The sequence below is a fragment of the Phoca vitulina genome, unplaced genomic scaffold (genome assembly GCF_004348235.1).
Source record: "Phoca vitulina isolate PV1807 unplaced genomic scaffold, GSC_HSeal_1.0 scaffold34, whole genome shotgun sequence".
Taxonomy (NCBI): domain Eukaryota; kingdom Metazoa; phylum Chordata; class Mammalia; order Carnivora; family Phocidae; genus Phoca; species Phoca vitulina.
This window is the reverse complement of record NW_022589737.1, coordinates 1,764,426-1,791,631: the sequence shown is the minus strand read 5'-3', so window position 1 is coordinate 1,791,631 and position 27,206 is coordinate 1,764,426. Positions and strand designations below refer to the sequence as shown.

The following is a 27,206-nucleotide window of genomic DNA, read 5'->3' as shown; positions in this document are numbered from 1 at the left end:
CCTTGCTCCCATCCTTAGCAAAGTAACTAGACCTCACTGGAGGAAAGGTCTCCCTCTCTAGAGGAGATAAAACAGATAAGCTGAAGGATATCAAGCGCAGAGGTACATGAAAACAGGGGAATTAAGTGCAAGTTTACACACGGAATGTTGAGACCACCACTTTCTTCCCCCGAATGGTGAAAGCCAGGTTTATATTCTCCAGGCAGGAGACCAGATAAAGTTTCTCAAATGACATCAAGAGTTTCCCAAGGGAGGGGCACCCGGCTGGCTCAGTCAGGTAAGCATCTGTCTTCGGCTCAGGTCATTATCCCAGGGTTCTGGGATCGAGCCCCACTTCGGGCTCCCTGCTCAGCAAGGAGCCTGCTTCTCCCTCTCTGTTCCCCCTGCTTGTGCTCTCTCTCTCTCAATCTGTGTCAAATGAATGAAATTTAAAAAAAAAAAGAGTTTCCCAAGGGAGTGGCCCAGGCTGCCATGACAAGCCTCCCCATGCACTGCTAAGCACCATTATACAGCTTTTTGGTGCTCTGTCCTAAGCAGCCAGCGAAGAAGCACTAGATATTTGAGGAGAGCTTCTAACATGAAAAGCAAAGACTCAAACAAACCAATAAAAGACAAAAAAGTCTTAGAGAAAACAGGAAATAGGCAGGGAAAAGGAGAACCTTATATACTTAGAAAGAGGTGATATTGCATCTAAAAGACAAGAATGGATACTATTTTTTTTAAAAATAGAATTCTCAGGGAACAAAAAAGTGCTCTTGGAGATTCAAGATGAAAGGAGAAAATTTTTTAAATCAATAGATGATTGAAAAATTAGTTGAGGAAATTACTCAGACAGTAAAGGGAAAAGTGAGGAGAGAAGAAAGGAAGAAAATTGGAAGACACATTCAAGATGACAAATATCCGAATCATAGGAATCCCAAAAACAGAGAATACAGAAGATGGAGATTAAAAATAATCGAAAGTAGAATTCACGAAAATGTCCCCAGTCTTAATGATCTGTTTCCAGACTGAAAGAGCACGCTGAATATCTGGAACAACCAAGGAAGAAAACATAGCAAGTTATGTCAGCATGAGATTTCTGCAGAGGAGGGACCAAGAGATCATCTTCCAGGTTCCAGAGAGATTAAAGAGGTTTCGCCCGAAGGAATCAGGATAGCAGTAGGCTTCCTGACTGCAATAACACTGGAAGCTAGAAGGCAGTGGAGAAGACAACTACTCCCAACCAGAATGTTCTGCTCCTCTAAACTCTCAAGAGTGTGAACGTAGAATGAAGACATTTTCAGATACGTCTCCAAACTTTGCCTGCCATGCATTCTGTCTCGGGACACTGCTGAGAAGTTTATGCTCCACCAGAAACTGAGGCGTGAACCAAGAAAGAAGACACGGCACCCAGGAAAAAGGGATCCTGTACAAGAGGGAAGGCCAGGTCCACTTAGCTCGTGAAGGGGGGGCCTCCAGGCAACAGCTTTGCAAGCAAACCTGCGGAGCGCCCCGTCCAGCCTGGCCTATCCAGCAGCTCCAGGAGAGGTCTCTCCAAGAGAATGAGGTGGATAAAGCGCCTGAAGAATTTCAGCATTTGAGATGATTGAGAGGCGATCACTTAATCTGGGGAGAGTTCGGGACTAAATTAGTGACAAATACGTAGAAAACCGAACCAATAAAAAAACAAAATCAAAATGATTTTTAACTCCAGGAGGAAAATTTCACAGAAAGAGGAAAATAATCATCATGTACTTAAGACTTGGCTGTGATGAGCACTGGGTGTTATACACAACTCAGAAATCGTTGAACACTACATCAAAAACTAATGATGAACTATACGCTGGGTAACTGAACATAAAAAAAAAACTTGGCTGTGAATAGTACTTCTATATTCATAATAAGATAAATATTGAATGTCGATCCAACCAAAATCATGATCTAATTAGACTGGGGAAATGGCAGGCTAAGTGGGGCAGGAACCATGTGTGGGGTGGGTATGTATCGGGGGCCGAGAGACTTGGGTGAAAGAGAGAGAAATCCTCTTCTTCCATAATAAGGAATCAAACAATGTCTAAATTAAGGAAATTTAAGAAACACCTAATGTTGAAAAATGTAGAAGTAGTACTATATGCTTGCTATTTAGCATTCCGAAGGTAAAGAATCAGTTTTAAAAAGTTGAAGAGGTTAGTTCTGAAAAGCAGGAATTGGCAGGGGTAGGGGCCCTGTTGTATTTCTTACCAAGGTTTGCAGAACTCTCAGTATCTTTTTTTTTTTAAGATTTATTTATTTATTTGAGAGAGAGATTGAGCACAAGCAGGGGGAGGGGCAAAGGGAGAGGGAGAGAGAATCCTCAAGTAGACTCCCCATTGGGCATAGAGTCTAATACGGTGCTCTATCTCACGACCCTGAGATCATGACCTGAGCAGAAATCAAGAGTCAGACTCTTAACCAACTGAGCCACCCAGGTGCCCCGAGAGAGAGACTCTCAAGCAGACTCCCCGCTGAGCATGGAGCCTGACACAGGCCTGATCCCATGACCCCAAGATCGCAACCTGAGCTGAAATCAAGAGTTGGACGTTCAATCGACTGAGCCACCTGGGCTCCCCAAACTCTCAGTATCTTTAAACTATGTGCAAGAAAAATTTTGATTAGACAAAAACATGATAAAAGACAGAAGGAGAAGCAAGAGGTGGAGGAAAAGAAGAGAGAGCTCAGAAGAGTTTGGCAAAGACTGGGCTGTGCTGTATTTGGGGCAAATTATTTCCATTATTTAATTTCTCTGATTCCTCCTCAAAAAAGGAGGATAATAGTACGTAACACACAGTGTTCTTTCTTGTCTCTGATAGATAGTAACTATCATTATTGGAACCACCAAAGAATTAACCCTAGTTTCCTCATCTGGATCATGGAGGTAATCACCTGCCTCATTAAGTGGTTGAGAGATTAAGTGAAGTAACAAAGTTAAACCTCAAATTCATCTGGAACTAGGCAAAATATGACTTCAGTAACATATCCAACATAGTGCCCAGGGATGTGTATAGAGAGTTTCCTCCATGCAGTTCTCCATGTGAAATGTTTTGCATGGGAATACCTCCCACCTTAACTGGCAGAATGTTCTTAATTACCAGAATGTTCTTAATTACTATGTTCCTGGGGAAACAAGCAAACAACAGCCATCATAATGCGTGAAAGCAATCACATCTGGGCAACGTGAAAGACCAGAAAGACCAGAGGAAACATTCTCCCTGATTCTGTCCTCAGCATTTATTCATACCTTGTCCATTTCCCAAAAGATCAGTGAAGATGCTTGTCCATTTCCCAAAAGATCAGTGAAGATCAGCAAGAGTAAGTCAGGATTTAAGGACAGGAAGTCTGACTTCAGACCTCTACCTCACTTACTGGCAAGGCATTTCTTGAGATTCTGTTTCCTCACTAGTAAATTGAAACTGATAATAAGAGTATTGACCTTCTTATATGGTCATCATGAAACTTAAATGAGATTATATAAGTGTATATATATGTATAATGTATACACGTATGTATTACAATGTGTGTGTACCCTTTACATGGCAAATTACTGTCTTCAAATAAAAAACAAATCCAGACTAGTAAGGAGAGACTGTTACTCCGAAAAGACTATTGCAAGTTTGGGGGAGGGGACAGAATTTTGCAATAGGGAGAATACTATTGACTGTAAGATCAGCAAGTTTCTCAAGAGTTCAGCAAAAAGGGATTTTCTTCTATAGAGAGGAGTAAACAAGGCAAGAAAGAAGGAGGTGTAAGAAAGTGGGTATAAGGGACAGTAGATCAGAGAATGTCTACCCCTCCCACCCCAGGCCAGCCTATTCTTGGGACAGGACAGTTGCAGGCTAGTGGGAGTTGGGCCAAAAAGTTCAGGGGCCTGGAGGAAGGGCAGAAGTGTAACCAAAGTTTGATTAACAAGCATTTTGTTCTGAGTAATCAGTGGGGACATGCAGTTCAGATCATTATTTATAAGGCAAAGAAAGAAAATTTTGAGGGTCTATGGCTGGCCTTGTAGGTAAACAGGGGGGCATCATTGAGTATATGGGGAAGGGTGGTCCTTTGCATTCAGTCATTTTCTGGAACATGAAAATTGGGGGGATTTCTCAACTTTCACTGTTTTCCAGGATTACAGGGCTCAAGCAGACTTTGACATTGTCACTCTCCAAATGCTATGTACTACTACCAATACCAGTAGTAGTAATAAAAGTATTAGTAGTATAAAATAAGGCTTAAAATCAATGTAAAAAGAACAAAAACCATACAGGGAGGAAGAAGAAAAGGAAAGGCTTCTATTAAGTTTAGTTCTAGGCTTCCCAGCAACTAAACAAAAATAAAAACACTGATTCTTATTGATAAAAAGCAAAGAAAAATGGAAAAACTCTTTTCTGGTGCTAAATTCGAAGAAATTTGTCCTATCCAAAGTGTTACAAGGCTTCTGAATGGACAACATACTGAACAGTGCCTTCAACTAGAGTTTTGCAAAAGAGGCAGAATTCTTATGATAACATCTTAGGATAATCCTCTACAAAAATTGATATCAAGACATTAAAACACTATTTAATGAAGGCATTTCTCTGGGAACTAGAGAGTCTCAAAATGAAGTCTAGAAATATCATCGGCTGATGAGGAAGACCAGGGTTTCTTGGAGCACACTTTTATCAGAAACAGGACCAGGATTTTCATGCATTATCTCTAGTCCTCCTGACGGCCTGCAAGATAGGTGTTACTATTCTCCTTTTACAAGTGAGAAAACAGAAAGGGTAAACGATTTTGCCAAGGTCACACAGTCAGAAGGTTGTGGAATCCACATAAGGCTCATTCCCTTTCCATGAAACCAGACCACATTAAAGGATACCTGGATTAGGTTTAGAGTATGAGTGACAAGCCCATCTTCTTCAAATGTCAATGGTCTCAGGCAGGCTGGGGAAAGGAAGTGGATGGCAGTTCAAGGCTCAACTCCTACCTGAGTGTCCAGGGCTCAGGTTCTCTCTTCTGATTGGAGGGAGACCCTAGGTTCTTCTTTGCTTTCGTCTTACTGAACTTTTCTGGGGGAGGGAAGGGGGTGAGTAGCATTTGATGAATTGGGATATCCTTTCTGTTATGGACATACAATAAAATAAATTGTATTTACTAAGATTGTGCACATTGTCTTCTTAGCAAATGGCAGTTTTGTGTTTCCCAGGCCAATATTTTATGTGGGGGAGCAATGGGGTTCTCAAGCACAGCCACTCCCTGTTGATCACTGATTTCCTCTCTATGGTGGTGAAGGAATCTGGCAAAGCCTTTAACAGATTGTTTGAGGTTTTTACTAGTCGTTCATTGCCTAGACTCAGTGGATGGGAAACGGACCACATAAGAACAATATAGATCCCTAGTTGTCGGTGTTCATATGAAACCTGTATTTTGATACCACCATGAGAATCCAAGTCCTCAGGAATCATTTCCTGACAAGAGCAAATAACAATCTAGAACATTCTAAACTGGAATATCATTCTGATGCCTTTTCTTTTTCTTTTATTCTCCTTTGTCCTGCTCCACGTTTTAAATTTAAAAAATGGATACCCTAATGCACTTGGACTAGGATTATCTATAGATGGATATTCCTGCTTCAGAAAGAGGAGGATAAAGATGCCTCTACATGGAGATCTGATATGCCTTCTGTTGGATGTGATCTGGGAGTATGCTCAGGGGGTCATCCTGGCATCTCACCATGCTCAGAAAGAGTGACTTAACGATGTTCTAAAACACAATTATTATTTTTGGCAGATAACATCCTCCAAAATTGAATTGGCTCACATAGCATAATCCCATAGATCAGGTTAATCAATCCAGCAGCTTAAGAGTACATTTATGATTAATTTTCCTCACAGAGCGATCAAACCACTGCTGTAAGCTAGATACTCTAAGGGGGCATTTTGGGGATTTTTGTGTGGCTGGGTAGAATGGTTGACTGGTAACATTCCCTCTGGACAAAGCTGGTTCTTTATGGCCAAGCTTTTCAAATGGAGTTCGTTTATCCTGAGGGAAATACGCAACAGGCCACAGGGGTCGATAAAGCCGCAGGATAAATATGGTTCATTTTTCCAAGAATATCCTTTTTATTGAAGACTTTTAGTGAAAAGTGTAATTTAACAGCTAAGTAATTTATCAGAAGTGTATTATAGAGTATAAACATATTTGCATGAAATTTTAAGAGAAAATGTGAAACTTTAAAGGAGTTTCATGCTAATGACAAGCTGCTTCAGCTACCTGTCTCAGACTCCTCAGGCTGCCCAGGAGGTTCTCAATTTTGGAGGGCAGAAGATCCTGGAAAACAGTCATTTAAAGTGACTCCACTTAGGGGCTCCTGGGTGGCTCAGCCGGTGAAGCGTCTGACTCTTGATCTCAGCTCAGGTCTTGATCTCAGGGTCATGAGTTCAAGCCCCGCATTGGGCTCCGCTTAAAAATAAATAAATAAAGTGAATCCACTTAAAAGGGGGACCAAGCATTCCACAGTAAATAGTAGGGAGAAAAAGCATAGATTAGAATTTTATATTGAAATTAAACAAAAAATACAAAAAATAAGTTCATTTTACCCCATGCCTAACAGAATTGAAGTTATAATTGCAATGCAGTATTTCTTTAAAGAACAAAGGATGATTTACATTTTGGGAAGGTTTTCGGCATGCCATGATATGCGAGCCTGCAGCGGGATACATCGTCTTTCTTTCCCTTTTGACTTTCACAACATGACCATAAAGTAGGTTATGTTTACAAACATGTTCCAAAGGTCCATCCATGTCCTCAAGGGAGTTAAATCCTTGTTATTCAAAAATTCTCTTTCAGTGCACCTAGCCAGTCAAGAATTTTGCCGATTTTCTCTGCAATCATTAGCGATCTGTCATTTTAAAAGGGCTTTGTGCATGTTTTAATAGTTATTCTGTTGACTTCATGAAATCCTGCACTGCGCGCACGTTTTGCCATTGTCTTTGCATTGTTTTGTAGGGTATTTGCCGCATCTGACACTCAGACCACCAGGCAGAGCCTGAGAGGGGAAGATGCTATGCAAGGTTGTTAGGGGGCAGGGTGAGGTATAGAGATGAATGCTGGGGTTAAGCAGGAGGCCAATTCTATAAGTGGTCCATTCACTAGCGAATATTTTCACACCTCGATGACATTTTTCTTCCCTACATAGCCTTAGAAACTACTGGGACTCAGACACAAATAATGGAGACTCCAGTACACATGCTTTTGCAATGAAAGATGCTTTGGGAACGGTGGAAAAGCACGCTACAGCGTAGAACGTTGGGAAATTAACTGATCCCTTGTTTATGGATTATGACAAAATGAGATCGGGTTCTTAGAAAAACTCTGTCTTTACTTGCGAGTACCCCTCCACCCTTCGTCTGCACAGAGCTGGAATGACCCTCCATACAGGTAGAAGTCTTGATTAGACACCTTCAAAACAAGATCAAAATGATTCTCTGCTCTGCTGGTTTCCATGCATATGGGTCTATTCTCATTCATCAACAAAGAATGTCAGCATTCCAGGGTCTCTTTATGGAATATAATATTGAACAATCTGCCATTTTGTTGTCACCCAAGGCGACGTTCATGACAGTTTCTCTGAAGAACATAGAATTTACCCATTTCTCCAAATTTCAAAATTTCCATCTTTTTGAAGCAAGGGTCCTAGTTCTGGTCTCAGCTGTATCTACCATTGCAGTTTGAGACATGTCTAAGCAAATTTGGCAAACTCATGGGCTAAGTCCTTGAGAAGTCTATTTGCATGAAGGACTAAGGAGCCTTCCAGGAAACAATCCCAAGGGAAAAGAGAGGGTGACAGGTTTGATCCAGTAACAAATCTTGGTGTTAAGAGGCACCTGGGTGGCTCAGTTGGTTGGGCATCTGCCTTCAGCTCAGGTTGTGATCTTGGTGTCCTGGGATTGAGCTCCACATTGGGCTCTGCGTTCAGTGGGGAGCCTGCTTCTCCCTCTGCCCCTCCCCTTGCTCCTGCTCTCTCTCTCTTAACTAAATAAATAAAATCTTTAAAAAAACAAAAAACTAATCTTGGTGTTGAAGGGGAAGAGAGAATATTTCTGAATATAACTTGTTGGAAGGGAGGGATAATTTGTGTATAATATTTTTGGAGTTTGTTCCTTGCCTTTTCTGGGCCTAAAGAAGGAAAAGGGACAGCTTCATATGACAATCAAGAGTTGTTTTAATTGAAATCTTAGTTGATATCAGGACAGAAGACTGTATTGCTTTAATGGACCTCTGATAGAAGATAATGTTAAGGGGAGAGAAAGGCATTTTCTGTTTTCCAGTTGGGGACAGTGTGGTGTTCTGAGGGCTTCTGAGAGCTCCATCTCACTCGGAAGGGCAAGGTGTCAATGTACGCATTAGGTCGTGGTACTGACCAGGCCCGGTGCAACCCGTGATGCTGCCAGGGCCCCGCAGAAAAAGCAGCTGACCTGGGACTTACAACAAGCAGTTCCCAGCAGAGGGAGCCATGCCCGGGAGATGCCCAGCGGACGGGTTTGCTTTAGGAGCACCTGAGAGACACTCCCTGAACTCTCCTAGGAATAATTATGGGAAGACTTTGTAGAGAACAGGAAGTCCTGCCTCAGCAGATCTGAGCGAGAGCCAGGAAAACGTGGACTGGTGTTAGGGTGTCACCATGTGTCCCCCAGTCTGATGTGACCAAAGTAGGATTGTGTAGTAGATGCTGTCAGCACTCCACCTGTGAGCACACTGGCCTGTGGTCCCAGGCCAGCACCTGCATCTCTTTCCTGAGGGCTTGCCTGCTGGGATCTGCTCTGCAGAGGAGCCTGGCCAGCTGATGGTGCCATAGAATTAAGGCTCCCTAAGAGCTGCCTTCAGCCAATGACTGATGGGAGTATCAATGCCCCAGCTCCCACCCCTCCAGTAGGCTAACTCAGGTTTTTTAATACTCCTAGAACCCCCCAGTGGGGTAAGCTCTAATTTCTCTTAGTAGAAACTAGCCTGATAACACACCTTTGGGGGGCTTCTTTTCCTTCTCTGTCTCACTCGTCCCCTCCCCTACCAGTGTTTCCTGGGATCATATCTCAAACAAATGACTTGCATTTGAATCCTTTTTTTTTTTTTTAAGATTTTATTTATTTATTTGCGAGAGAGTGAGAGAGCACGAGCAGGGGGGGTAGGGTAGAGGGAGAAGCAGGCCCTCCACCAAGCAGGGAGCCTGAGGTGGGGCTCAGGACCCTGGGATCATGACCCGAGCCAAAGGCAGGAGCTCAACCGACTGAGCCACCCAGGAGCTCCTGAATCCTTTTCTTAAGGTCTGTTTCTGGGGGGACCCAAACTAAAAGGGATGGGCTATGCTGGCAGCAAACTAAAGCAGTACCAGAGCACTCTTTTGGGCTGTTTTATCTTGTATCTTCACCAACCTGTTTTTACATTTGTATTTTAATGTTAGTGCCTTTGGTTTTTATTGAGCATCCCCGGAATCAGCCACAGGAGTCTGTTTCCATAGGAAGCCAGCTAAAGACCAATTCTATGACTTAGCCCTTCCTATATGAAGTTCATTATGAGAAATTTCTTCTAAAAATTTTTCTAAGGGCGCTTGGGTGGCTCCATCAGTTAAATGTCTGCCTTTGGCTTGGGTCATGATCCCAGGGTCTTGGGATGGAGCCCTGCATCAGGCTCCGTGCTCAACAGGGAAGTCTGCTTCTCCCTCTCACACTCCCTCTGTGCTCCCTCTCTCTCCCTCTCAAATAAGTAAATGCATTCTTTAAAAAAATAAAAATAAGAGGCACCTGGGTGGCTCAGTTGGTTAAGCATCTGCCTTCGGCTCAGGTCATGATTCCAGGGTCCTGAGATTGAGCCCCTGCGTCAGGATCCCTGCTCAGCGGGGAGTCTCCTTCTCCCTCTGTCCCTCCCTCTGCTCATTCTCTCTCTCTCTCTCAGATAAATAAATAAAATCTCTTTTTAAAAAAAGATGTCTGGAAGATATTTTAAAAAAATAAAAATAAAAAAATAAAAATTTTTCTTTAAAAGAATTTTGCTTAGCCTGAGAAGTTGGTGTATTTCCTTCATTCTGGTAAAGAGAATTAGATACCAGATTCTCTCTCCTCTCTCTGTCTCTGTCTCTCACTCTCTCCCTCTCTCCCTTTCCCTGCCTTACAGGAAGCTCAGAAGCCAATTTGGAGTCCAATAACAGTAAATACATAGAACTTTATCACCTGCATATGTGTGCCTCTCTTCCCTAGTGTTGATTTCACTTCATGTGTGTTTTCTGTAGTCCTGGTAATTTATTCCCATTTATATTTACCTCTATTTTATTATACACATCTCTCTCTCTTTTTTTAAAGATTTATTTATTAATTTGAGAGAGAGCGTGTGCACGCAAGCAGGGGGAGGGGCAGAGAGAGAGGGAGAGGTTGAGAGAGAATCTCACGCCGACTCCCCATTGAGCATGGAGCCCCGTCATGGGGCTTGATCTCACGACCCTGAGATCATGACCAGAGCTGAAATCAAGAGTCAGACGCTTCACCAGCTAAGCCACCCCAAGGCGCCCCTATACTCACCTCTTTATAAGCAACCTCAAATCTTCTGTGGAGCTAATGGTCTTATAAATCAGGTGTCATGTGAGCATTCATTTAATGAATTACATTTGGATGCCAACTTCGCAGAAATGCTGTTACGAAAACAGGCATGCATGAATCTCCCGTCTCCGACGTCTTCTTAGGGCTTTTCAAATTCTCTAGGCTCTGTGATTGCTTCTTCAAATGAAATCTTATGTGAAAGATATATCAAGCAAATTAAAAAAAAAGAAGAAGCTGCTCTGGTTGAGAGGTGTGGGTGAGAGGAGGAGGGACACCCCCTCACTTCGCTTGGGCCATCCCCTGCCCCATCTCCCATCGGCCCTTGGGCACCACCTGCTAAGCCCGAGGTCTCTGCAGAGCACAGGTTGACAAATAGCTTCAGTGATCACGCAGTAGGGTGTAGGGCCCCAGAACCCAGGGCCAGGGCTGGGCCACAGCAGCTGCACAAGGAAGATCCTGTCACCACCGGGGGGAGAGGGACCCCTCCCTCCCGTAGCTGCATCTGCCCATGGGCTGAGCTGAGGGGCTAAGGGCCACCCCCTCCAAGTTTACCTTAAACCAGGCGCTGACCCACAGGTCAAGAACTAGCCTCAGGGCGGGCCTCTGCCCCGGCCACCTGTTCGTCACTTGCTCTCTGTCTGGGCCCTCTTCTGGCCCACTTGACACCTCTTCAGGATCGCCTTCAAGGTGTGGGAAGCCGGCAGGAGTGGGGCTGGGCTATGATGAGGGGCCCAGGGGCTCAGGGGTAGGGGCTGGGTGTGGGAGGAGACGGCTCTCGTCTGGATGATAGTGGCTTCAAGCTGAGACTCAAATGCTCCCCCACCCCTCGTTTGTCTAGTAAGGAAACCTTTTTGACCTAGCCAGTTAAAAGTCCTGGCTCTTCGTCTCATTACTGCCAAGCCTCGAACTAAAGAGGTGAAAGCTGGCAGCCTCGGGCTGCCTTCAACTTGGCAACTGCCCCTCGGGGTCTGTGTCTCAAAGTCCCAGCCTCTCAATAGGTCTGTGTTTTCAATCCTGGTGAAACAAAGCGGCGGTCTCCCCCCTGGGCCTGAGCTCTCCATTCCCATCTTTCTGTGGGGGATTAAGAGCTGCTCTCTTGTTTGGGTGTCACTCTCCCTTTGAACCGCTGTGGCTTCATCGAGTTTCAGGCTCAGCTTCCTGCCAGGAAGTGGATTTACCTCTGATTTGTTGTTACTCTCTCCACAGGAGGATGCCGAGGGAGAGGGCAAGAGAGAGGACCAGCGAGTCCCCTTCTCCCCAGGCACCCCGCCCGTCCCCAATCTCTCTCCAGCCCCAGTCCCCAAAAGAGCTCCAAGCCACCTCTTCCCCCCTCACAGGGAAAATCGGGGACTCGCAGGGAGGGGAGCCCCGGGGCTGCTAACTCTGGGTGTGACGGAGGGTCACAGCGGCTGGGTGTGTGCACTGATGACAGGCTGCCTTTGGCCTCCCTCTGGGGCTGTAGCTCTGGACCTGTTCTTACTCTGGTCTCGAGAGTCCCAGAAAATTGGGTGAAAGAGACGTTTCCACCATGGAGCTAAGCTTACACAAGAAGACAGATCTCTTGAGTGCAGATCTAGGACTATTTCTACCTCACCACTTTTGAAATGTGTCCTTTTACCTTTATTTGCAATCAACAGAATATTATAGATACAGGCCTTGGAGCATGGGAGGGGGCGGAGAATGTGTGTGATGTAGGAAGGAGGATAAAGGTCATTTGATTTTTGGTACCCTGACATCCAGGCAAAAAAGAGATTTTTTTTTTTTTTTTTTTCTGGAGGGTATTCTATTGTCCTTATCCTGGAAAAAGATTTCCCAGAAAAGATCAAGAGAAATATCAAAGTATAGTTCGGCTGACATTGCTTGTAGTATGTAGAAAGTGGTTGTCCCGTGTCTACAAAATAACTTCTGTTTGATTAATAATCAGGAAAGGGTGAGCTGTGGCAATAAGAACCCACATTGGTCCATATTTCTGGAAATCCTACTCAAGGGCACAGAATAGTCCCCTGGAGAGCTTTCTGGATCTCACGGAAGAGAAGCTAAAGAAAGGTAGCGATCTTGCCCGGGGAAAGAGACCATCTCTGGATCAGGACAGGTGTGTTTTGTTTTTTGTTTTTTTAAGATACTATTTATGTATTTGAGAGAAAGAGAGAGAGAGCGAGAGCTAGTGCACAAGCAGGGGGAGGGCTGAGAGAGAGGGAGAAGCAGATTCCCCGCTGAGCAGGGAGCCTGACTCAGGGCTCCATCCCAGGACCCCGAGATCACGACCTGAGCTGAAGGCAGAAGCTTAATGGACTTGAGCCACCCAGGCACCCCCAGGGGAGGTGTCTTTTCTTGCTTGTGTGTCTTTGTTTTTTGTTTTTGTTTTTGTTTTTCATGTGCTATCCCTGCACACTACCAGTTAAAAGAGAAAATTGCGCTCCAAAACTGGGCGTGAAGAATCTGAGATGCACCAAGATTAAAACAGATGTGGGGTGTGAATGTGAGTCTGTGTGTGAGAGAGAGACGGAGACAGACAGACAGAGATGGGTCGAGGTGGTAGAAAGAACCTCGAACCGTTCACAGGAGGAGGATGGGCAAAGCAGCTGAATATGAAGGGCAAACGAGCTGAAAAGAGAAGCATAGCTCAAGCGGATAAACGGAGGTAAAGAGAGCCTGCAGACGCCACCAGCCAGGGCCTGGCCCTCCCCTGTGCGCCGGGTCACGGGCCCAAAGGGTGCTGGCCGGGCCCCTGTCTGCTGTTCTCCTCACAAAGCCTGGGTTGTGCTCTTGGCAGGACTGGGCCTCCCTGTCTCTGAGGTCCTAGCTGGGGCCGCCTGCCCTGAGAGCCTCCTGGTGCCGCCAGAAGCCCCAGATTTGTCCAAGTGCCAATACCTAATGAGGAGCTCATTTGAATCCATGAAAAGTACTAGGGAGCAAGGAGACATGCTAATTAAAGTGATTGCTGTTCTTTAATTAAGCAATAATTCCCCCAAAGAGGGCATTATCATGCAAATAGAGCCCTTTTGGGTGAGGTAAGGGCTTTGGACAACAGCTGAGGTCTGTTAATAAGGCCCCTGAGTATTGGAGGGCAGGGATCCAGAATGCCCCATTGAGCTGGGTGATAGAGCAAGGGAAATAATCACGGCCCCACAGCCCCGCAGCCCCTCGCTGCCTTTTGTCTCTCCAGGCTTTGGCTGCAGGCTTTGGCTGCAGGGACCCTCCTCTCCTGCCCGTGCCTTCTCCCCAAGAGAGGCTTTCAGAGCTGTGTGGGGTGGAGAGGTTTGTAGGACAGTGTCTAGTTTGGCCCTTTGTACAATCAACGTCCCGATTATCAGAGCATCAGCGCAGAAGGGGTGGAATGAGGCGGGAGTGGGGCTCCTCAGTGCTCGTAAACATGGAAGAAGCTGCAAAAGGTCGAGCCTCATTCAGCTGCTGGGATACGCTGGAAAGCACACTGAAATCACTCCAGCATCTTGGGGGGGACCACGGCTGAGCTATTTCCCTCTCCAAGACCCAGTTTCCCGGGTGGCTGGTCGCTGCCTTACCCAGTTACCCTGTGGGGACGTGGATGTGAGTGAAAGTACTAGGCACAGGGCCTGCCATCTGACCCAGTGGTTCTCGACCTGGGCTGATCTGCCCCAGAGTAAGGCTGAGGGATAAAAACAAGCTTTATATTTTTATTTGCTAAATCTGATAACCTTATCCCTGGGGACTTTGGCAATATCTAGAGATATTTTGCATTGTCACGACTGCAGGAGTTAAGTGTGGGGAGAGGCCAGGGTTAGTGCTAACTGTCCTACAAGGCACAGGCCAGTCCCCACCCCCACCCCCAAAGAATTATCTAGTCCAAAATATCCCATGTGCTCAGGTTGAGAAACTCGGATGTAAACAGCACTCAATAAGTCTGAGTTCAATGAAAAACTAAATAAGGAGATGGCACATTTTCTAGAGCAAGAGCATAGCACTGCGGTTATAAATCACCCCCCGCATGAACTCTTGGAGATATTTCTCTTTTCTCTGAAGGCAGCGTATGGACAAAGATTGTGTTTGTAAAAACTGAACGGACAGACCGAGTGGTACGGGCTGGTGCTGGGAGCCTCGTGCAAGGACCAGGACCAAAGAAACGGGTTCTGAAAGCCAGGAGCTTCAGAGACCACACAAAGCCAGCTCCGAGGTAAGAGCCAGGGGCTCCTACAGGAGACCAGAGCCCGGGGAGAGGCACCCAGGGCCCCGCCTGAGGGCAGAATGAAGCAGCTGAGAGCAGGTGTCAGACTGACTTAGACTGTGAAGCAAGAACTCGACGTCTACCTTACCACTGAGGGCAACAGCAATAGCCCAGCTCAGGCTTCTGTTGAGCTTACCGTTCTAACTGTCACCATAGCCCAGGGGGCAGGTACAATTATGATCCTCATTTTGCAGACACAGAAAGGAAAGAACGTGCGCAGGGCCCCAAGCCTGGTAAGATCCAGGATTTCCACCGAGGCAGGGTCTGAGGCTAGTACAGCTGGGGAGCGAAGTCAGTCTCGAGACTGTCACCGTGGTTGCAGATCTCGAGGTATCCTCGGCTTGCTGCGCGGAAATGAGGGTCCTCAGCAAAGTGCCCCGTGGGCCCTGAGCTGTGCCTGCACTGGGGGCTCTGGGTCCCCTGACAGACAGCCGGAGGGCAAAGGCGAGAAGGGGGAGGCAGTCACCAAACCTGGGTTTTGCCCTCCTCACGGCAGATTTCTTTTGCCGCACATTTGCTCATCCTCTCAGCCGCCTAGACAGTTTTCCTAACTTCTGGGGCCCGAGGTGGGGGGGCTGTCTGTTGCTTCTAGAACTGCCTTCCTAATGGCCTATGTCTCAGGTGGAGCTTGTGGCCTGCCTTGGGGGAGACAAAAGGCAGAAAGTCAACAAACCAGGCAGTCCGGCTAAGGGAAGATCAAGCCTCTTGCTCCCAGAAATCTTGGAGCCCTTTCAATTTTGTGTTCACTCCCTGCAAAATAAATGTTTTGTGTTACAAGGAGACAGAGATAGTATCTCATCAGCCCTACTAGTTTAGCACGACCTCTGCCAACCTCTCACTCGACATTTGGCAGCGGGGGAAGGAGCGTGGAGAAAAACAGGCCCAGGTTCTGTTTGCAAAACATTTTCATCAGTCAGAAAGCTGCCAGGGTTGCAAATATTAAATAAACCCTGACTCATGGAGACATATACCTTGCTTTGCTTTGCCGATCGGCTGGGTAACAGACAGAAATTACGTTACTTTGGAAGTGACAGCTCTTAACATTCTGCAGACTTCTCAAGACAGCTCTGGCTTTTTCTGAACAAAGAACAATCCACAAAAACGCCCATGGTTTGCAATGCATAGGAGTCTGTTTATAGGATCACAGACTCGGGCCCTCTCCTTGGTCAAAGGGGACGGGGTGAGATCACCCATTTAATCGCCTTCCACCTCCAGGTGGGGCTGGCTGGCCCGAAGGTCTTCTGCCAGTGGATTTAGTGAGAGTGTGGCCCAAGCCTCAGGCCCTTACAAGTGAGTTCCCTAAGGGCCGGCCCGTTTTTTCCATTGCAGAATTTATAAGTGGGTTTGAAATGAGAGCATAGTGTTGCTTTGCCAGGAACAAAGGTTTCCAGTGTATTCCAGTCACTAACCTAAGACACCATAATATAAGCCAGGCTCCCCTCTCCCCAACTCTAGCCAGTCCTGAAGTAAAAGTTCATCCAAGAACAATAATAGTAATAGTATAGCCAACACTTACACTGAGCTTGCTACGTGCAAGGCATTGTTCTAATCCTCACAAAACCAGGAGGGAGGGACTATTATTACCGTCATTTTGCAGAGAAGAACTTTGCTGTTTTCCTTACTCTAAAGTCAGGCAAGGCTCCCGCCCTATCTCTTCCTTTCCCTTTGGATCCCCGGGTTGTCCCCCTCATTCTCCATGAGAACAAAGTCTTCTATCAGCTTTGAAACAGTTCAACGCAGCTCTTTCTGCGGTTCTTTTCCAAGAACTGTTTCTCTCTTGCTTTTAAAACCCGTAACCTCAGCGGACACCATAACAAACCAGCGTGTGTGTCTACGCCGCTTTGCATGGCTTCCTCACTGTCCTGGAGATGCATTTGAAAGGCTGCAGAAGAGTGATGCATGTGGGTTGTGATGCTCACCTGCTGGGATTCGAATCCAGCTCTGTTCCAGTTGAGAGAGACTACATCAGCCATGTTTTATCTCATCAAAAAAGACTAAGTGTCTCAAGAGCTGAGATGCTGTTACGTCCTTCTACAGGCAGGCTAGTGATGAACAAAGAGAAAAAGCTTGAGAAGCATTTGTTGACTTGCTTGGGTCCTTGGCGGCTCAAAACAAAAGGTAGAAAGATATATACTGACCTCTCCCACGAAAGCAGCGAAATAGGAGGCAGACACAAAGAAGTGTAGAAACATTACGTCTTGCTTGACCATATATTGTAGGTGCTTAGTAAATGTCATTGAAGAAATTTATTATACTTAAAAATCAGCAAACATTAGCCTTGAGAACTACGGCAATGTCAGTATTTTAAAGGTAGAAACAGAGGAAGAGAGAGAAAAGGGACGGTGATCTATTCCACCTCTTTTGTGCCTTTGGCTCATTTTTCCAAGGGCTAGTTCAGTCCAGCACCTTCTGAGCCATCTCTAGAACAGCCTTTGGGTAGAAGTATGCACAGACCCAGGCACTAGAGGAAATCAAAGGGCTGAATCTCCAAACAGTGGCTGCAAATGTTGAGAGAGAAGCCAGTGAATGACCATCACTCCTCCGCAGACAGATCACACGGCTCACGGACGGGAGTCCAGCTGGGCTGACCATCTCGAAGAGGTCCTGAAATATTTCCCATATTAGAGGACTATCAATCCAGCCTCCCCACTCAGGAAGGGGCCCTCCAGATTACATGCCTCCTGGTCAGGAGTGTAAGAGGCTGAACTCGTGGGGGGGGGGTGGTAAATTTGGGCTTTTGCTGAGAGGAGCAAGCCGTCTCTGAGCCATCCTCCGTGTGTGGAGGCAAGGGACAGGGCCTATGGAGCTTAAGAGGGCACGTAGAGTCTCCAAGGTCATGGCTCCAGATGGTAGGTAAAAAAGAAAATGATCTCACTCTGGAAAGAAGTTTGAGGTCTCACATTTTGTATTGGTTTGGTCTATTTTGAGTTTAAGTCTCCAAGCCCCCACCTCAGTTCCTTCCAGCCACAGAAAGGCCTCTGCCCTCCCCCTCGGGCATTTGTGAAGAATGTTAAGCACGTATCTCCTTAGGCACAGTCCTTTCATCAAGGTGGAAGCCCTTTGTGAAGGGGCCCAAGAAAAGCTGGGCTGGAGGGGGGGCTAATTGGCTCAGTGTTGAGCTTTTGACAAATCCTGAAATGAATACAACGGGGGCGGGGGGGGGGGGGGGGGGGGGGGAAGAGGTGTTCCTGAATGCAGGTGGGGGTCTGAGGAGAATGGGAAGGGGTCTGTGAATGGGCTCTTCTACAGGTTTTCCCATGCCCCCTCCCAGCCTGGGACCAAGTCAGGGAAGGTTGCTAATCTCACCCCCCCCCCACCGCTTGTCACCAGGGAACAGTGCAATCTGAAAGGTGGAGGAGACAGAAGGTCCCCCAAATCCAAAATATCTGCCTAGGGATCTATCTGCGGCAGTATCCCAAAGTCTACCCCTGGAGAGCCATTCCCTTCGATCCTGGGAGAAAATGATAAAGCTGCTATCAGTTACTGACACTTTAGAGTGAATGAGTTCACTCAAGCCTTGCAGCCCGGAAATGTGCCTGTAAGCCCACAGCCAGTTTGCATCTCCAACCTGGAGAAAAATGGAGAAAACCCCTTTCCTTCTTCCGTTGCCTTCCCTTTATTAACAGTCCCTCTGCAAGGACGCCAGAGGCAGTGAGCAACAATTTTCTAAGAGCATAATGGCTCATCAGAGAGAAAGGAGTGGATTGGAAGGGGAAGGGAAATGGCTCCTAATTTCAGTTGTTCTCAATCCCTGCTGCCCTACCCTAAGCCTCCGCATTCAGTTGTCTAGCTCCCAGGTGCTCTCTCCCTCCTTGCTCCCCCTCCTTTTCTGGCATAAACATGAAGATAAAGGCTGCATCCAAAGCTGCTGCTAGGAGAGTTGCCCAAGGTAGGAGCCACGAACTTCTTTAGTCTGTTAGCTCTGCTCCAACAGGCCAGAGTTCCAGGTCCCCTTTCATGGTATCTTCTCCCTGCAGAGCCCTGGTCCAGGGTCTCTCAAACTCCCAGACACTTGATAAGGCTGGGATAGCGATGCAGAGGACTCCGTTCAGAACCATCCACACTGACACCCCTTATAAGTATTTTTTTTTATTTTGTTAGTTATTAAACAGTGTAATATTAGTTTCAGGAGTAGAATTCAGTGAGTCATCACTTACATACAACACCCAGTGCTCATCACAAGAGCCCTCTTTAACCCATCATCCATCTAAGCCCATCCCCCACCCACCTCCCTCCATCATCCCTCAGTTTGTTCTCTATAGTTAAGAATCACTTATGGCTTGTTTCTCTCTCTCTTTTTTTCATTTTCCCCCTTCCCATATGTTCATCTGTTTTCTTTCTTAAATTCCACATATGAGTGAGATCATACGGTATTTGTCTTTCCCTGTCTGACTTATTTCACTTAGCATAATACACTCTAGTTCCATCGATGTCATTGCAAATGGCAAGACTTCATTCTTTTTGATGGCTGAGTAATATTCCTCTGTGTGTGTGTGTGTGTGTGTGTGTGTGTGTGTACCACATCTTCTTTATCCATTCATCAGTTGATGGACATTTGGGCTCTTTCCATAGTTTGGCTAGTGTTGATAATGCTGCTGTAAACATCGGGGTGGATGTACCCCTTCAAATCTGTATTTTTGTATCCTTTGGGTAAACACCTAGTAATGCAAATGCTGGGTCATAGGGTGGTTCTATTTTTAACTTTTTGAGGAACCTCCAAACTGTTCTCCAGAGTGGCTGCACCAGTTTGCGTTCCCACCAACAATGCAAGAGGGTTCCCGATAAGTACTTTTAACTAACCAGAAGAAAACACTTGGTTACATAATGCAAAAGCAAGATTAATGATTCATGAGATTTTCTTTTTAAATATATGTACGTGTTTATTTTGTTAACAAGCACAATGAAATGCTTACCAAGTGCCAAGCTTGTCTGATCTTTACCAGTCTTCTAAATTTATGCCAATTATGAATAAATACCTATATGCTATATACAGCAAGCATCATCCTTATTACGAATCTGTGAAAGACTGTAACACAAACCAATAATTCATGTGTGCTCCATCTTTCACTGCCTGTGTAACATGATAGCTGCTCACAGCTAAAGCAATTAGAGACAACTTTGGTCTGCAGGAGAGGAATTCACCGTGATTCTTACCACAATGATGATGATAAAAATAATACTAGTTCATCTTTATTCTTGATTATGTCCTTGTTTCTGGGCCAAGTTCTTTATATGCATTACTTCCCTTAACCCTCACAAAGTCTTAGCAAATGGTACTATTCCTGTTGTTCATTTTGTTGAGAAAACAGATGCATGAAGCATGTTAGGTGCAAGTTCGCTTTCATACCATTCTCTGTTGCTGCTCTAAGGAATATTCACAACTGATACAGAACGGTGGTTGTCTCAACCCAGCTAATGAAAAGTAAGACCAGTCATTACGGGGCCTGCCTGTTCTGTGTCAGCCACTAGACAAGGTATTTTACACGTCTTCAATCCTCAAAACCACCTGGCAACCTCTTACATTGATACCTGTTTTGCTGATGAGAAGACTCCCCCAAGGTCATACTGCTTATGGACAATGACAGAACAGAAGACCTCCAGCCCCTCCAGAGACTGGCCCAATTAGAACTGCCCTAGGTGCTAGGTGTCCGGAAAGGGACTTAAATCCAAATCCTTCAAGCAGCAGCTAAGATATTATGTCAAAATCTTTGTGTTCCAACCCATGCTAGAGCTACAAAGTTGCCGGAATTTGCCTCACAACGCCAGCCTCTTAGAGACCTTGGCGTACTGTAGCTCCTTTTTCCTCTTTGAGAGGAAGGAGGGAAATTCTCCTGTAGGGACAAAGTGATTGGCCCAGGTTCACACAGCAGACAGGAGGATAAGGAGGAATCTGGGAATAAATTATACCGAACAGGTTCCCCAGTCTTTAGTTCAGTGCTTTTTCTACGAGACCATCCAGTCTCAAATAATTCATTCGTTAGCTGCTTCCCTCTGCAAATATCCCCAACTGGTCATTCTCTTTCACATCTCAGACAGGGGCTCCTTTGCCGCATGTAACGGAATGACATGGAAGGGGGCATCCATATCTGCTCAGCGCCTGCCTGTCTTTCTCTTTCCTGTAAAATGATCTCCACATTCTTTGCTAGTGCAAAGAAGATGTGTAAAGTCATTTTCTTCTGTCCTGGTGTGTGGGTAAATTAATCTAGCATCACAAACCCAGTCACAGAGTTAGGTGATCTGTGTGTAATGGGTTTAGGCAGTGAGTCTCCGGGGCTTAGGTTGTTCAGCATAAAAAAGGCCATAGAAATCTCCCTCTCCGTGAAATCCTCTTGCACATAATTCAGGAAATGTACAAGACAGTGAGAATACAGTCAAGCTACTGGAATTTCTTTTTGAAGAAAAAAAGAGAAAAAAATATCCTGCAGGGGCAAACTGTTGATTACCAACACTGGTCATGGTAGGGGTGCTAGCTACCTTGCAGTCATCAGATGTAAAACCCCGAAGGTGTGGGGGAGGGTTGGGCCATTTTATAACATGTCAATATTAAATTACATCATAAATAATCAGAACTTCCTGCATATTTAACGGGAACTTTGTTGTATAAATTTGGAAATTATCCAAATAGAACAAGCGACTTCTGTTATTATTGAACCCCCTGGGTCCAACATATTGTGGGGGTTTAGTTGTTGTTTTGAACTTTGGAACCCTTAGCAGAGAGTAAAAAGAAAGGCCCTAAGCCAATTGACTTTCGACGGTCATTTTGCCTTCTCTTTGTCAGTTTTAAATGGATTAATGGATTTCTTATGCAAATAAGATCAAATAAAATCCAAAGCCATGACCCAAAGCAAAACATGTGAAATCACTGTTTAGTTGGAAAACCTTCAACAGACTGAGCCAGCTTAATGATGATCCACTTCGACCAATTTTGCTGTTGCCAAAAGGGACACTTCTTGACATTTGCCATGTCTATTAGATCATTTCTAGCCCAAGGATATTTTAGAGGCTTATAACGTTAACGTGAGTTGGTATCAAACCCAGACAGTAAGATTTGAGTTTCTAACATGAGATATAATACAAAGATTAGTTATTATGATGACCCAAAGAACAAAGTCTCAAGGTCTTATTTACAATTCAAACCCTCCCTACGTGGCTCTGATTGTCTCACTAACTTCATCTCCCACTGCTCTTCTGCTCTAACCCGTGGGTCATGCCCTAACTAGAGTCTTCTACCTGCAATCCTGCTTTCATAGGAAGGAAGGGAATGGACCCTGGTTGGGAATGGACCCCATTTCTCTACTTCTTTCTGAGTTTTCCCCAGTCTCTGAGCTGAGGTTAAGTTCTCTTTTCTTCCTTCCTTTAAAAAAAAAAATTCATTCATTCATTCATTCATTCATGCATTTAAGAGAGAGAGGGAGAGGGAGAGAGCATGAGTGCGCACAAGGGGAGGGGCAGAGGACAGAGGGAGAGGGAGAAGCAGACTCCCCTTGGAGCAGAGAACCCAACACGGGGCTCCATCCCAGGACCCTGAGATTATGACCTGAGCTGAAGGCAGATGCTTAACTGAGAGAGCAACCCAGGTGCCCCGTTCTCTTTCCTTCTTGAAGCCTTTCTTCCTCCATTTCAGGTGAAAGTTATTTTTTTGTTTTGTTTGTTTGTTTTTGTTTTTTGTAGTGACCCTTTACTGAGATCCTACTGTCCGTGCTAGGAATTTGACACTTTATCTCATTTAAGCCTTGAAAGGCAGATACTATTTTCATATTAAATTTTTGTTTTGTTTTGTTTTTTATATGTAACTCATTTACATGTTCAAAAATCAAAATATTATAAAAAGCTATAAGTCAAAAAGCCTGAATTTTATCTCCATCCTGTCAATACTATTTACCCACTTTCTATCAGAGGTAATCATTTTTAAGTTATTCTTTGGAGCCTTCCAATGGTTCTAAAAGATCAACAATTACAAATACATTTTCTTAGCTTCTCTCTCCTAACTCTATATAATAGGGCATAACACTGTATGCGCCATTCTGCATTGACATCTCGCTCCCTGTCTTCCATTTCAGGACAGGTCCTAGAGTACTTTCTTTTAGCCCCCCAGTTTTACTGTGATATAATTGACATATAACATTGTATAAGCTGAAGGTGCACAACATCTTGATTTGATAGATGGATATATTGTGAAAAGATCCCCACAATAAGTTAACATCTATCACCTCACTTAGTTACAATTTTTCTTCTTATGGTGAGAACATTTAAGATCTACTCTCTTAGCAACTTTCAAATACACAACACAGTATTGTTCACTATAGTCACCATGCTGTATGTTACCTCTGCAGTACTTATTTATCTTTTTTTTTTTTCACGTTAACATTCTTAGTTTATTGATCCTCTCATGAAAAATCTGCACAACCAGATATAGCCACTGCAGCATCTTTACTCCTTCTTTTTGCCAGCACCAACATTGGCTTTTGCAGTCCCCCTGACTTTCTTCATTCTGTTCTTGCGTTCCTTTCGCTGTTTTCTTGATGTCTTTTTCTTCTCATACAGGCCATGTCTTGCAAGTCTGTGTTTGGGTTCATTTTTCTTTGCATAATCCAAGGAATCATATATCATGCCAAAGCCGGTTGTCTTGCCACCACCAAAATGGGTTCTGAATCCAAACACAAATATGACATCTGGTGTGGTCTTGTACATTTTGGCTAGTTTTTCCCGAATTTCTGTCTTAGGTACTGTTGCCTTTCCGGGGTGAAGAACATCAATGACCATCTGTTTCCGCTGAAGTAGTCGGTTAGTCATGAACTTCCTGGTCCGGATAGTTACTGTGTCGTTCATGATGGCGGCCAAGCTTCAGTACTTATTTATCTTATAACTAAAATTTGTGCCTTTTGACCACCTTCACCCAATTCCCCCTTCCCCCACCCCTGTCTCTGGTAACCACCAATCTGTCCTCCGTTTCTATTAGTTCTATTACCTAGATCCCACACACAACCAAGAGATCATCCTGCATTTGTCTTTCTGTGTCTGGTTTATTTCACTTAGCATGAAGGTCCATCCATGTTGCTGCAAATGGTAGAATCTTTTCCATAGAAACTCTCTAGAGTGTCTTTTTTACTTTTTTTGGCTGCATGCTATTCCATTGTGTGGGGCTATAGTTCCTCATGATGGACACTCAGGTTGTTTTTAATCTGTTATAAACAATGTTTCAGTGAATGGGCCTTTGCATGCAGCATTTTATGTAAGTGCAAGAGTATCTGTAGGATAAATTTTAAGACTGGAACTACTGGATCAAAGGGTAAAAGCATGTGAAATTTTGATAAATGTCATCAAATTTTCTTCCCTGGAGGTTGTACCATTTTTTAATTCTTACCACCCCGGTATGAAAGTACAGCACAGGTATCACTACCTCCATTTTATGTATGAGGAAACTGAGGTGCAGAAAAATACAAGATCATGTAGTTACTATTCAGGCAGGGACTCAAACTTGCGCTCTGCTGCATCCTACTCATCCCGTGTTTATCACGTAGTTATCTGTATTGTTACTTATTTTATGTAGAGATAGGCCCATTCCTTCTAAAGCTTTGTGCACAGAAGTCCTGGTGTTCAGAGTTTCTCTAGGAAACAGAAATTGGGGCAATTAAGTCAGTGCCAGGTGAGAGTGAGGGAAAAGGGAAATGCAGTAGGAAAAGTTGGGAAACAAACACAGCTGGTCACTCAACAGGTGCTCCGGCTCAGCCACCAGGGATGTCTGCACAAGAGAGTTACTGAAAAATCATGCCACTGGGTGGAGGAAGGGAGAAGAAATTGGTTGAGCTCCTCTGTGTCCTTCTCACATTCATGGGGGAGACACACCCACACTTTTGGTTGGGTCACCTGGCCTTCTCAGCAGATGCTGGGGGAGTGAGATCCCAAGCTTTGCAGGGTCCAAGAACAGCGAGAAGAGCCCCAGATGGGTCACTGTGATAGCCAAGGGTCCTAGAGACAGGCGAGGCCAAGGGATCCTCAGGAAGTCCATAGATGTATTTCAATCTAGGCATTTTCTTTAACTTAGTACTTTATGCCGAAAAGGTGCTCAATGAAAGTTTTTTAATTGACACATTAATTTGTAGTGATATTAATAAAGAGAAACATTCTTTATCTTTATCCTCATATATTAATGGACAGTAATCAAGGGTCCAGCCTCTAGAGCCAGACTACCTGAGTCTGAACACAAGCTCTGACACTGACTAGGTATGTGATCCTGGTCAGGACACCTCATGTTGCTTGGCCTCAAGTTTTCTCACTTGTAATATGGGACTAATGCTTAAAATAATACTTGGCATAACAAGTGCTACATAAACATTAACTCATTATTATTATAATATCTATCTTTTATTCAGTGTTTGCTATTGCCAAGTACTAAGTACTTCACATGTTTTACCTCAATTAATCTTTCTAGCAACCCTAAGAAAGGAGGTGATATTATCAATCCTCTATGGGGGTATTAATATCATCTCAATTTCAGAAATGATGAAACAAAGACTCCAAGAATTTAAATAACTTGACCAAGTCAAATGAGGTGGAGTCAGAATTCTACTCAGTCCATTGTGTTATTCTTGGAGAACCAGTTTTAACATTTATTTAGTATTATAAAAACACCCAGTTCAGGCCTAAAAGTCATTGAATGTGCATCCGTGTCACTTAAGCATCTATCAACCTTCCAGTCATTGTGGCCTTGGGCACTTGGCTCATGGTATTTCTCTTAACATTTCTCCCGGTCTCTTCACTAGCTGCACATCTCTCCAGCCCTGATCCCATAAATTAGGATGACCTGAAATCTCTACACCACTTCCTCCACCAGCATCCATTAGCCTGCTAGACCTAATTATTACCCGGAACTGTTCCACTTTGGAAATGGGGATCATAACCAAAGATCTGGTGGCTTTTTCACTCCTCAATCCTGTAACAACTGCTCTTTAACCTCACAGAAATCTCCTTTTCTTTTATTTGACATCTTATTCTAGTTTATCATTCCTTTCCAGCTCACACCGTGGATCCTAGGATTGATGATTTAGATTACTTTCTTACCAATACCCTGTATTATTCTCCTTCTCCCACATCACCCAGCAAAGCTCCAAATTTGGATCAGTGTTAGCTTTTCCCTTTTACACTTGAGTGGTCACATTCTGATAGAGAAAATCAAACAATCATGCAGATTCCTCCACTATGAATTCATGATCCCCAACCTCAGCCAGGCTCTCAGCATCACTCATTACTCCTATTGTTGGTTTTCAACTTTCAATTTTCACCTCTCATTTTTCCTAATGGCTATTCCAAACCCTCACCACCTTCCCCAAACATCTTTTTCACATTCCACACCTTGAATACAGTAAACAGCACTCCCTCCAAATTCATCAGGATAACTGAGGGCTTTAGTTATTGGAATTTTAGAAATCCATGCTTGGCCACAACTTTATAGGGTTCCATAGTCTTCCTGAGGGGGTCACTTCTACTTTCATGGCATAAATATACTCCATGCTGATGACTTTCAAATTTATATCTCCAGCTTGGACTTATCAATCTTGTGAACACCTGTACATGGAGGTTCCACAGGGACCTCAAATTCAAAAGGCTCAGAATTGAACACATAATTGCTTCCCTAAAACCTGTATCTCCTGCTGGGCATTAGTCTCTTTCCAGGCACCATGGGGGTAGGAGGCATGACCACCATGCACTTAAGCTAGAAGGCTGATGTCATCCTTGGATTCTCTTTCTTCTTTACTTTTCACATGCCATCAGTTTCCAAGTCCTGCCAAACTTTCTTCTTGCTTCTGGAATCTCCCCTCTCTTCTCTGTCCTTATTTTATCATTGTCCTAGTGCAGTCTCTTGATCCAACTGGACAGTCCGGACAGCTTCTGAAGCTTCCAAATTTTTTTATCTCAGACTTGGCTCCCTCAGTCTATCCTCATCACTGCTGCTACCTAGGTGTTTCTAAACACAAATCTGACCATACCAACTCCCACTTGAGATCCTGCATTGACTCCCCATTGCCCACAGGATAAAGTCCCAGCTTCTTGGCAGGACATGCACGGCCATCTGTGATATGGCTTTAGCTTCGTTCTGCAGTGCTTTCATTTACCAATCCCTACGCAGCCCCTTACACTTCAACCACAGAGAAGAGTCTGCAGTTCCTATGGGCTGCCTTGTTTCCCACTTCCATGCCTTTATTCATCATGTCCCCTCTGCCAAGCTGCCCTTCCACTCCTTCACCTTTATCTGGCTAACTCCTATAATCCTTTAAGACTTAGTTCATGGGTTACTTCTTTCGGGAAACCTTCCTTGACAAGCCACCTTCCCCTTCCCCCGAACTCCAGGCAGTGTCAGCAACACTGCCCTTGGTTCCCACAGCTCTGTTTGTTGCATTGAAGACATCTCAGCGTACTTACCCATTTATGCG

The 27,206-nt window shown here is 44.7% G+C and overlaps 1 protein-coding gene across 1 annotated transcript; it reads right to left on the bottom strand.

The window, feature by feature from the left end:
* Positions 1–23,145: 23,145 nt before the first annotated feature.
* On the bottom strand, positions 23,146–23,616 carry LOC116645866 (40S ribosomal protein S24-like). Its single transcript, XM_032426346.1, has one exon. The coding sequence runs from the start codon at positions 23,602–23,604 to the stop codon at positions 23,206–23,208; it is 399 nt and encodes a 132-aa protein (XP_032282237.1). The 5' UTR covers positions 23,605–23,616; the 3' UTR covers positions 23,146–23,205.
* Between the last annotated feature and the right edge of the window lie 3,590 nt (positions 23,617–27,206).

Excerpts from the sequence above, each read along its gene's own strand:
- LOC116645866 (XM_032426346.1), bottom strand. The coding sequence starts at position 23,604 with ATGAACGACACAGTAACTATCCGGACCAGGAAGTTCATGACTAACCGA.